Source organism: Falco cherrug, chromosome 4, assembly GCF_023634085.1.
Source record: "Falco cherrug isolate bFalChe1 chromosome 4, bFalChe1.pri, whole genome shotgun sequence".
Lineage (NCBI taxonomy): Eukaryota > Metazoa > Chordata > Aves > Falconiformes > Falconidae > Falco > Falco cherrug.
Genome location: NC_073700.1, coordinates 88,443,289 through 88,455,470, shown reverse-complemented (window position 1 = coordinate 88,455,470; position 12,182 = coordinate 88,443,289). Strand labels below are relative to the sequence as shown.

General features: G+C 39.7%; 1 protein-coding gene across 3 annotated transcripts in view; it reads right to left on the bottom strand.

Moving 5' to 3' along the window:
* The window catches only part of ADCY1 (adenylate cyclase 1), a 154,275-nt gene that overhangs the window by 25,234 nt on the left and 116,859 nt on the right, over positions 1-12,182 (bottom strand). For 2 of the 3 annotated variants that reach the window (XR_008732038.1, XM_055709109.1), the window contains exons 11-14: positions 11,227-11,311; positions 7,208-7,297; positions 4,085-4,341; positions 3,294-3,420 (exon numbers count right to left, since the gene is read on the bottom strand). Coding sequence is in view for 2 of the 3 variants with exons in the window: in XM_055709109.1 (XP_055565084.1) it covers positions 3,294-3,420; positions 4,085-4,341; positions 7,208-7,297; positions 11,227-11,311 (559 nt within the window). In the remaining variant the exon portion in view is untranslated. The other variant, XM_055709110.1, reaches the window with a different exon arrangement.

Here is a 12,182-nt window from a genome sequence, read left to right as displayed (position 1 = left end):
ATCATACTGTACTATGTCCACTCTGGTACCTTAACCTAAATGCATGGAAGTTAGGTTAGCTTTTCTTGAAACTGTATCATTTTTCTAAATCAGTTTTTCTTGCTTGAAATCTGCTTTTCCTCAAAACACATCTTTTTCCTGATACAGCAGACAAAATCTACGGAAGCGGGTTTTTCTCAGACCTTAGAATAGACCACTGAGCATCCTTCTATATATTCTTATTAATAATGGTATCAATTGCAGGATACTTTCAGTGTTTAAAATATCATTTAGTTAGTACTAGACTGTTTGCTGTTCAGGATGGAGTAAATGAAAATATCTGTGAAATCCTTTTTATTGCAGCTTATGCCAGAAATGGTTTTATTCATCTGAGAACATTTTTACAGGATTAGTCCCACAATGAGCCTTACTAAAAGTATGCAAACAAAGTGCTCACAGCTTCCAGAATAGCCCTGAACGTGAAATTCTCCCATTCGTAAGCCAACAACTGAGAAGCTTCCTAAAAATACATGTTGTACCATGTTGGCACATCTTCACACAGCAGCAGCTGGCTGCTGGGAGATGCGGGTCTCCAGCTCTAGCAGCAGTTCATGCAATTCAGTGTTTGGACAAAGAACCAGCACTCTGCTCTGCAAAACAGGAGAAAATCCCCACAGTCCCCCTGCACTAAGCCAGTATTTCTAAAAGTTCTGCTACCGAGTTAAGCTGACACGGTCCATTGGTAGGTAGCACTGTGGCGGTGGAGGAACATAGCCAAGAATGCTGTTTAACTGTGTGCAGGGCTCCTGCCACCCAGCAGCTAGGGAAAACTCTTGCACAGCAAGGTGGTTTTTACCCTTGTCTTCTCTTAAAGACTGTTCAACAACCAGGAGGTTGGAGTTTGCTAACTATTGAAAGGCAGTTTTACCATACAGATATTTCCAACTGTCTTCCCAGAGCTTTTAATAGCCAGATTTCCACTGTGCCAAAGAGCCTAATAAGTACAAGAGATTTTTTTTTTAACATCCATTTGAAGAGGTAAGCACCTCTTTCATCTTCAGCTTCTTTCATCACAACGGTACTTCTGCATGTTATGTTAATTAGTGCTTGTATTCAAAATCATTTACACCCGACACACGGAGTGGAAACCAGGAGACACACAGAGTGGAAACCAGAACAATGTTCCTTCAAACGTGTTATCCATAATTATTTGTCATACAGGGAATAGATCTTCCATGTGGAGAACAACAAGGGTATATGCCCCAATCATCAAAGAGGCTAAGCATCTATGCAGTATATTGATTTCAAAGAACAGTAGTTATGTTGATCCCTAATTTCTGAATTTTCTACCTACATTGATTTTTTTTTTCCTTTGTGATTATTGTCATGCAAATCTCACAGACAAGATGGTACCATGTAAGCACCTCATTTGCAGTTGAAAAGATCTGAAAATGCTTTTCATCTGAGAAGGTCAAATGCCACTTTTTAAAATGGGACCTCAAGATGTTGCTGGACATTACTGAAATTTGATCCGCACCCATATGTCTTAACTCCCTTTATTGTCCTTTGGAGTAATGCCCAATGATTTTAACAATAGTGGTAGGTGACCAGGTCTTTCTGTAAAATCTGGGCCCAAGAAAACAGAAAAAGTTTGTATTTCTTCCTTTCCTACTGTCCGGTTCTGCTCTTTCAGCAGACAAGCAACCCATTAGTTTCCCATACTTGACTTTTTAAAACTAATCGATTGCTAATTAAAAGCCAACTTAAAACTAAGAACCTTTAAGCAGTACATTCCTTAGGGATGCAATATTCACCGTGCAAGTCACAGTAGCTGAAATGACGAAAAGCATTTAAGATGCTGGAACTCACTCTTGACCTGTTACCAGGACAGCAAAGCAGTGTCTTCCTGCTTGCTGCTTGATTTCATGGCTAGGAATAACGTACAGATGTCTCATATTCATGGATCATATGGCACTCACCTCCCTCCACCATGTGCCAACCTATATGAGGCTAGCGGCTATACAGCTAGTCGTGTGCTGCTTTCAGTTTCAAAGTCAAGGGATATTTTTTTCCCACATAAAACCTGTGTTTGGCACCACTGGCGGAAGCCATTATCAGTCCGTCCAAAACAAACTCCTGAGGTTGACAGGCACAGCACCTATCAATACTGCAGGTCATAGGGCAAAAATTAAATGAAGTGATCACAGGTTGTTGACTTAGTTGAACAGCACAGAGTCCACAGAAGTTATAGAACAAGATAAACTTAAATCATGAAGGAGGTGGACATGGTCTTATACATCAAGACAAACAAAACAAAATCCCAACAGAGCTTAACTGTTTGGTAGAAAACCTTTAAGAAGCTAATAGAGCAAAGTCATTCCTGATTTCTCCATTCTTGGTAACACAGTAGAGCCAGGGTTGTGTTTAACCCACGTGTTCCAGTCTTCATCTTACATCTAAAAGCAAGTCCTGTGGCAATTTACACAGTTCTTTTAACAACACGGTCAGCAGGGTGTAGGTGAGGACTGGATGTGTGTGACCTCCGTGAGCTACAAGAGTGTCAGGATGTAAGATTTATCAAAAAGGCAACTTCTAAATTCCACCAAAACAAACTTACATCTTTTTCAACCTTCTCCTTCCCTCAGGGGCCAGTGTGAAACATTTTGGAGGTGGGACTAGGACTGCTGAGAGGTGTGACAGGGGGTAGACATTTCCTGATGCTTATGACTAATATGATTTTTATAGGTTTAGCTGTGATTATGATAGTTAGGAAATATATTTACAAAAAAAGTCTGTGCACTTGGCATGTAAATATATTTTCAGCCTTCCTTTGGGAAAGAGTTCCATAGTTTCATTGCATGATAAGGGTATAAATATTTCCTTTCATCAGTTTTATTTACCTCTTTTCAGTTTACCTGAACGTCAACTTGTTTTCACCCCTTTTTGTATTGTAAGATGAAAAAACCCCTTGGATTTAATTTCTTTATCTCAAGTTTATACTGCTAACAGTTGATTTCCCGTGTCTGAAATTCTCTCTGTTCATAATGCATCTTAGATATACATATATTGCCTCATTAATGAGGTGCTGTTATGGAACAACGACAAACAAAATCACTTCTCCAGAGCAGATGAATTTTATATAGGTCTGTGGAGAGAAAGCTCTTAACAATTTTACTATAAACCCCAACAGTCGTGAAAAACATTTTAAGTGTCTTAGTTCAACTAAATTGTTCTGAAAATATTCACAAGCCAATTCAAAAGCTGGACATCATTTTGTGTGCACGGATACTAGAAAGAAAAGTCCTGTGACTGACCTGCACAGCCCAGAGGTAGTCCAGACGCAGCTTCAAGTCCACCTGCCTGGAATGTAGTGCCAAAGCACAAGAAAACAGCAAAATGGCTAGTATTGGTTCATAGCCACGCATATAAAAGGAGCCACCCCTTAAAAATAAAAGGAAAGTCAGTGGGTTATTCCACATTTTCTAATACCTGACTCTGCATACTTTTAATATGAAATCTTTAGTTTGGAACATGCGGGTGCCCCCTAAGCTAGCCTTTTTCTGAAGGGGCTCGTACAGGCAGTGAGATGGGTGACAGTAAATCTGATCACTGCATCACACAACATTGAAAACTTTGAAGATTTTATAATGCTATACGTTATTGCAATGTGTGGGCATGCTTTTAATTATATATATATAATAATATATATACAGAAACACTCGAAAGCTCAAAAGATTGAATGAAACTGGCATTGGCTTCTGAGATAAGGAAATGAAGGTTTTAACTGTGTTTTTCATATTGTAATTAGGCTGCAGTGTGCTCAGCTGAGGTGGGCTAGCATAAAACTACAGAATAATGGGGCAGCCGTTGCTAGTTCCCAAAAGCCGATCCTCTGCTGATGGATTCTACTAGATCCTGTAGTTGCTGGGGAGAGGACGGCTGAAACATTTGTCACACTCTACCCAGTGTGCAGCCCTAAGGGCACTGAGTGCTAGAGGGCAACGCACAGAGAAGCAGTCTACCTACATCAGGTATCTATATATGACATATATACGTGACTATCTATACAGGAATACCCACAGCTTTAACCTTGCAAGATACCTACCCCACTGCTTTTCTGTAGCCACTGAGTTCCAGGATAACTATGTATAAAATTGTAACAAAAAGCAGGAGAATCATTTTTGGCAAGGAAGATACACGTAGAAATATTGCCAAAGTGAGAGTCCCCACTACACAGGAAAGGAAAGCATAGTGGGCTGTGTCACATGGAAGTTCATTCATTGTTTTATTTGTTCCACCGGGAGAAATGATAACTATTGAACTGCTGGAATTGGTATTCCAAACCCAAGGCATACAGCCAACCTAGAAAAGACAGAAGAGTTGAGAAGGGGAGAAAGTTAAATATGAAATAAACAGACATGCAGCTGCTCTGGGGGCTGACTGTAGTTCCTTTCTAACTGGGAAAATATGGCTGTGGAGTTCCCATCCAGTTCACTGCCCTGATCAAATCTCTCTCCTTTTCCTCTAACGCTTTACTCAGTTTAGGAGGGAGACACTGTTCATTAGATGCCCGAAGGCCAACCAATTAATGCCTGGACTTAGCTGAAGAGTTTCCGTCTCGACGCTCAAACCCAAGAGATTCCCAGGTCAGCATATTCCTGCAAAATTAAGGAACTTGAGTAAATATTTTATGTGGCCATGAGGGTGAGAAAGGTTCTTGCACAGAGCACAGGAAGAAATATGTTTTTTTATTGGCTGTAAAAGGTATCAATTTCAATTAATCAAATATACTGTATTAATCTTTGACTGAAAAGCTGAACATGAATAGTCTCTTTTCTCCACCTCAGAGCTACTGCTGCTATCACATATGATTCAAATACAAGGCCTCATCTTTAATTATCCCTGCCATTTCAGTCATCTGAGGAGTTCCATTTCCTCCCTAGACAGGAAAATAAAAAAATTTTTTAGTGCATTTCTTACGGGAAATTTGAGGAAATTTAAGCTGCTTCTTCTGAAGGCAGTGTCACATACTCATCTCAGAGCTGTTACCCAAGGAAGAGGGGAATTTCTGGCAAATAGTGCAGGTCCCTAGAGCTCCAGTTTTAATTGCACTCCAACCTTCACCCCTTACAAAGGGAGAGGATAAGCGTTAGTATAAATGGGAGAGTGGGATGGTAGTGTGAAATTGATTTTAATGCGCACTGCCACATAAGCCCTGCCCTGTACTTAAGCTTCCCTTTTGAAGTGTATTATTAGACCTTCTTATTTCATCCTAACCACTGATAATGAAATTTTATAGCATGCTGTAAAATAACTGACAACCTGAAAGGTGATTAAGCAATACATTTTACAGGGGGTCGTAGTCATTTAAAAAGATGAGACATAACAGATAAAATGTGAGTTAAACTCGTAATGGCTAACGTTATGAAATGAAATGAGAAGGAGAGAAGTGAAAAATCCATTTAATGTGATTTTGTTCAATATCCTTAAAAATGCTGTTCATACTAAACTCAGCTGAAAACATAGGTGGGCGTTAGGCTTCACAAATGATGGGAGTTCCATCCAGGAAAACCCCACCTGCCCTACAACTGAGAGTAAAACCTCAACTCCTATCTCCTCTGCTGGCTGAGGATTCTAGAGGCATTACTTTGCAATAATACTAATAATCACTACTGATAGAACATCCCCCCTAAGCATTTGAATGGTTACAGGCTTCAGTAAAGGATAAAGTTGTGTTTGTGACCTAGTCCAAGCTATCACTGTATGATCATTGCGTCGCTGGAGGGCAGGACTGCCCAGTTCTGATCTACCTTCTTCCACCGATGTCCAACATTGTCTTAGGCCTTCTGAAGTCTGTTTCTCATTTTCACCATCTTTAAGTGGCAATGATGGTGCTTGTTTCATTTGGGCAAAGTGAGTGTCAGATCTATGGAGGCTGATCCACAAAGGTTCCAGCTATCCTGATATTCATCCCAGTGCTGAAGTCAGGTACACAGAGCTCACTGTGATGCTAGCTAGCCTGGAGGCACTGCACATCTTTATGCATTTTAGGCTTACATGCACATTAGGAACCACATATATGCCTGTGTGCTATTAGGGCTGTGTGTTACTCACACAGCTGCTGCTCAGGAATTCCCAGAAATGTCTGAATATCAGTAATTCTTGGCACCTCTCAGGACATTGGAACTCGCAGACAAGGAATCCTCTGCCCATTCAGTTCTTGGGTATCAGTGTAGTAGACATTCTCAGGGCAGGTCCAGGGATGAGCGAATATGCAAAATAAAAAACAAGGCGCTTGGCATCTCAGTTAGTGCTGTGACCTGCACGTGAAATCACTTGTCTTCCCATTGGCCAGGACACATTGCCCAAATCCCGCAGAGAGGCATGATTTGAGACATCTGCCTCCTCAGCATTTCAAATTGTGTTTAGTGTCCTATTTTTTGTGTGGATTCTTTCCTTTGGGTACCCTAACATGTTTAATTCATTAGCATTACCAGCCAAAATGCCAAAATTGAGTGCTAGGAATTTGACAAGGCAACCGAATGCCAAATATTTAGGTGGAAGTTTAAATCCCAAATGACATTCAAGGAATTAGCTGCTAATCTACAGCAAAAGAAGCTAAATTTTCAGAAGTATTGAGCAAGTTCACTTCATATAAGGAATCACATTAGATGTGAATGGATCGTTTAAGTAGCGCAGTGAAAGTATGTCTTCTTGTTACACAGTACTGTCCGTATTTTAAGATCTTGTCATCTTTTCTGATCTTCCTGGACTAAAAATATCCGCCTGTTATTATACAGAACTATGTCCTATAAGTTGCCACATAGAAATAAGTAATGTTGTTGGACATTACGTCTTGTCTGTCACAAAACATCATCCAATGAACTAGTGAGCAAGTTGAACCTTTAAAAATAGCATTCCCATAGAGTACATGGCATCAGCAGACTATGCGATACTAAGGTTTGATGTAAAAACTTCTATAGGTGTTGACTAGGTATTTGGGTAATTTCCCAATAGCTTTGTCGTGACTAAATCAGCACCCTCAGGGCAGTGGAAGTTCAAATTATAGCAAAGGGCTTTAATGTGGAAGAAACATGCTCTGCAAGTATGAATTATAGCAAGAGCAGGAATTCGCCAGATGAGAATACGGTGTGTGTGTAACCGATCCGTACCAGGTTGTTCTTTAAACAGAATGCCAGATTAAGTGGTACTTGATTTAAATACTCACCACACATCCTTGAGCCACGGAGTATATTAAGATCACAATAAAAATACACAAAATGGTACGAATTTGTATAGTCAGGCACCCTGGAAAACACTAAGGAAGAAAAAGAAAGATTTATAGATAAAGACTTAAAATATCTTTTAAGTGGGGTTGTTATTTTTCAGTAGTCTACACAAAGAAGTGAATAAGGGATACAGAAATTTTGCCTGCACTGCAAATTATGAGACAAGCATGCAGTTAGTATTGTGTACATGTGTTTTAACGGTAATTGCATTTTGGGGGGTAACAAAATGAAATTACTATTATTGTGCATTATTTCTCACTATAATTAAAACTCTTTGAACGGTTAGGAGGATGTCTGCTTATAATGCAAAGAATAAATTAGGATGGCATTTGGTTTTGTTCTCATGGGGAAAATACCCAAAACATCTTTTGCCTTGCAAATTATCAGCTACAAATAGTGATCCAAGTGAACATACTGTGGCAGCATGGAATTTTGGAGTGGTATTTGTGTCTTTTGCTATAACAGTCACGGTAAATGCCAGGGTAGTTTCAATTATCAGGACTCATTAAAAATATTGAAATTGTCAGAGCAGAAAGAGCAGTAGAGAACAAAAATGTCTGGTGGAACGGAATCTTATGAATCTCTTTCTCATCTCCATTTTTACCGTGATTCCCTCACTGTGAAGTGTGAAGTGCTTGTTGCTGTGAGCATATATGAAGCCAGTGACAAAAGGTGAGAGAGGAAGGATAAGTCTGTCAGGCTCTGGTACTTTTGCTTGTTTCAGTCATACTGATCTACTCTGGTTTCAGGGTACGCTGCTTTCCTTCTCCTACTCTTGCATTAAGAGTGTTTGGGGCATCTATTATCTCCTGGATCCACAATAAGTCTTTTAGACCACAGGACCATATTCCAGTGACTTCAGGGGGCAAGAATCAACTCCAGAAAACAAGCAGATTTGAAGTGGAAACAATCCTGCACCCCTTAAAAGGAGTGGGCTCAAACTTATGAAGGCTGGATTTGACTGAAGATCAAACAGAGCAAGCAAACACTCAATTTTTGGATGAAAGTCACCAGTCCTGACGAAAAGCTGTTCACTTCATGGGTATTATCAAACATCAAAAGCATAGCTTCTAGCAGGCAGCAAAGTACCTATAGAGAGGGGTTCTGTGGCCTTGGCACAACAGAAAACATGCATTGAAACACCTCCTCTTCCTTCCACATATGCAGAGACATTTCCCCTGTACGTGTGACCATGAATTAAAAGCCCGAGATAGTCATAGGTAGATCAACTTAATCTCATGTGAAACATGAGAATACAGCAATTACAGAAAAAATAAAAAAATGTGCCTCATCTACAAATATATTCTGGCTTCAGTATGGATTAAGTCCATGTAAATGTAGGTGGGGAACAACCAACATAATATCTATGGTAGATTTATATTACGAACCTGAGTTAATTGGCTCCACCAGAAAGTTTTAACTATTAGTCAGTATCAGTAAAATATATTGTGATACCTGAAGTATATCACCTTTAGCAAAACAGTGAGCATATTGTAGAAAAAACCCCCTCAAATTACAAGAATCTCACATTAAAAAGCTGTGTCCCAAGGGAGGGGATATAGCAGTGTCCAAAATGGTACTACGAAAAAAGAGAAAGACTATTTCTGCATTTTTTTGTTACTATCACACAGTTCAGGTTGAAAGGGACCTCAAGGGACCCAAAAGTACTGTCTCCTTGACGTCCAGGACCATTTTTTCAGAGCTGGCCAGTCCCCAGCCTGTGTCACTGCACGGGGTTCTGCCTTCCGAGGGCTTTGCATTTACCCACGCTGTATTTCATAAGGCTCCTGTTGGCCCGTTCTGCCAACCTGTCCAGGTCCCCCTCAACGGTCATTCTGCCGCCACAGTGGCTGTTCCCCAGAAATTGCAGTCACCTGAAAACTTGACATGAGTATACTCCACGTCCTTCTCCAAGTCGTTGATACAAATGCTTATATAGGACAGGACAAACTCCTGTGGTACCCCACTTGTTACTTTCTATTACTCGCAAAGTACAACCAGAAACTGCTATGCTCTGCATGTGATCATTCTTTTACCCATCAAGTTGTCCATCCAGCTATACCATAATCCTACGCACATATGAGGCGGGACATGTGTTTTTATCCATATAAATAAAATACAAAAAAAAAAAATTGTTTGAAGGATATATACATATATAAATATATATATAATCCATTAATTCAGTATGCAACCAAATAAGATATCTACTATTAAAGAGAGAATCCCTGTAGTTCAAACAGAAAGCTGTATGGTTCATAGTGACAAAGTAAAATGCAGATACAAAGACAATATGTCCTGACACATTGCTGTTTTCTCTGTGTGTGTGTGTGTGGTACATATATGGTCTAAGTGTTGACATGCTAGGCTATTGGGTTAAAAAGAAAAATAAACATTTAAAAAGTTGTGAGATGTCTTTACTCAAACTCTGAGTGACACTTAAAAGGCTTATGCTTCTGACTTTTGGCCATTCTAAGACTGCATCTACTCTTTTATGATAGCATAGCATTTTGGGCTTAATTTTCTTTGTTTTCTCTTCTTTGTGGAATTTCTATTAACTAAATAAGTACTGTCAGATCCCCCAAATGCTAGGTAACTGGTACAGTAAAACATTATTATAGTGGGTTTATGAGTGAGGGATTTGATGCTAAAACATGGAGAAACTGAGTCACTTGTCCAGTATAGAATAGCAAATAAGTGCCAGGAGACTGATTAAAATAGAGGAATGACTGGTTTACAATTCTATACTCATTATACATAGCATATTCATTATCTTTTATGTATCATATAAGACAGATTTTCACCACAAAATTTCAAATTACAATATTCTGCGTTTTTATATTTCTTTATTTTTCTAATGCTGTATCTGATCCTGTAAGGTATTGAATCTCTAGAGGAGCCTGGAATAAATTCAAATTCTGTTGACTGCCAAAACAGCTGGAACAAATCTCAAGTTTGCACTAGCCCCAGGGAAATGGCATAATAAACAGCAATTTCCTACAAACTTCATCTGTGTTTCTACTGTCTGCAGACAGAACAACAGATTATAAACTACTGTGCCTTCATGAAACAAAACAGGTCATCAAAATCACTCCCAAATAATTGTGTAAGTGTATAAATAAAGATCTGATCTGTACCAGATACTCTGCTAATACACTGTTTATGTTTTCATGAAAACAATTACTTTCCTCCTGCCAAAGGGCATTTCTTCTTAAGCAAAAATTAGTGTGTGCTCATCAGCAAAGCTGATTAACTGTGTAGGTGTTTTCTCCTGATGTTTGAAAAGACTGAATTTAGATTAAGCCACCACAGATTTCTTTTATCAGAAAATTAGCCTGTAAATGCTTTATTCTGATCTGGCAGACCTAATTGTCTCCTACAACAACCAAATGTCCTTCTGCATCGTTACCGTTCTGCAAATGTAATGCAGGAGAATTAATCATTACTAAAAGTTCTAAAAAGACCAAGGGTTGTGTGTGCAAAATATTGTGCTTTTACCATCAAAACAGCTGCTGCTTTGGCAGGAAAAGTCTTGGAAAATAGAGAGGAAGTTAGTAGTACTTTACACCCAGATACCAGTTAGAATGGAAAGGAGCACTAGTGTGCTCCGTAGTCAGAAAGGAGGAAAAGTCAGGTTTAAAGCAGCTATCTGAACACTGGAATGATTCAGTATCGAGTGGCAGGCACTCAGGGAAGATGCAACAAGAAAGACAAGAAGCGTGGCATGAATGGCACTGATCACTGCACTGCTGTAGCAATTACTCATGTAAAAAGTCTACTTTCAGGTGAACCATCTCTGCTTTTGAAGCGCCTAATACATTACTTAGCAATGAGCTTGAAAAGCACATAGATTTTAGACTCCATGAAGCTGTGAAGCATGTGCCGATGGCTTCATATTCTAAGGGACAAACAAAGCATAGCTACCAAAAGGAAGAATAGTCAAAAAATCTTAATCACTTACTTGTACTCGTGTGACATGTAGGTACATAATACAAGCCACTAGGAAGCATATGCAGAACACCAGGAGAACAAGAACTACGGTACTCCTAGAATCCAAACACAATAGAAGTAAAGCAATGAGACTCAGCAGCAGATGAAAACAAACAGCACAGGAGTCCTTCTTGGAGTGGTATTTTGGATGAATGGTGGAGGATTTCTCCCTCACCCTTGTAACACTAACCATCGCAGAAGAAATCTCTCAACAAAATGCACTGCTCTCAAGCATGAGAAACTAGCAAATGCTCTTGTACGCGGTGCCCACTATGACCTCAGCAAGGAGATCAAAGCACCTCAAAAATTGAACCGTATGGTGTGTCAGGAGACACACTTTCCAGTTGTAGGCTAATGCAGAGTATTCAGCTTGATGACTCTTGTAAGTAGAGTGTGTAGCCCAATTACTTGGCCTTTGCAGCTGTGTAACAGTTACCAGATGCTTTTCCCTTCTCATCTCTCCTTTTCAGAGATTCGGAAATCAGAGGTCAGTCCACTCAGTCACTTGTCAAGTCAAATAAAACCAGATCAGACTGTGCTCCCTTCTTCTAACAAAACAGAGCAACTCCTTCCTTTTGAGTCTTCCTCAATGGTTAGAAAAATCTTAGGTTTCACAAAGATGCTGTAATAATTATTTTAATTCTTAATCTACTCTCTCCTGATCTTTCAAAATAGGCTTGTTCTTCATGAGAAGAGGCGCAGGCCAAGCATTATCTCCTCCAGAAAACCTGTGTTACTGAAAAAGTACCTCATGGATGTCAGCAAGCCGGCAAAAATTAGTCCACCAGTGCTGATACTTTGATTTATGCTCAGGGACAGCCTGCCCCCAAGCCAGCCACAGAGCCAGGGCCATATGACAGCAGCACAACACGACCTTCACACCTTCTTTTCCAGTCTGGTGAGAACAACCCAGCCAGTTCAGAAGAT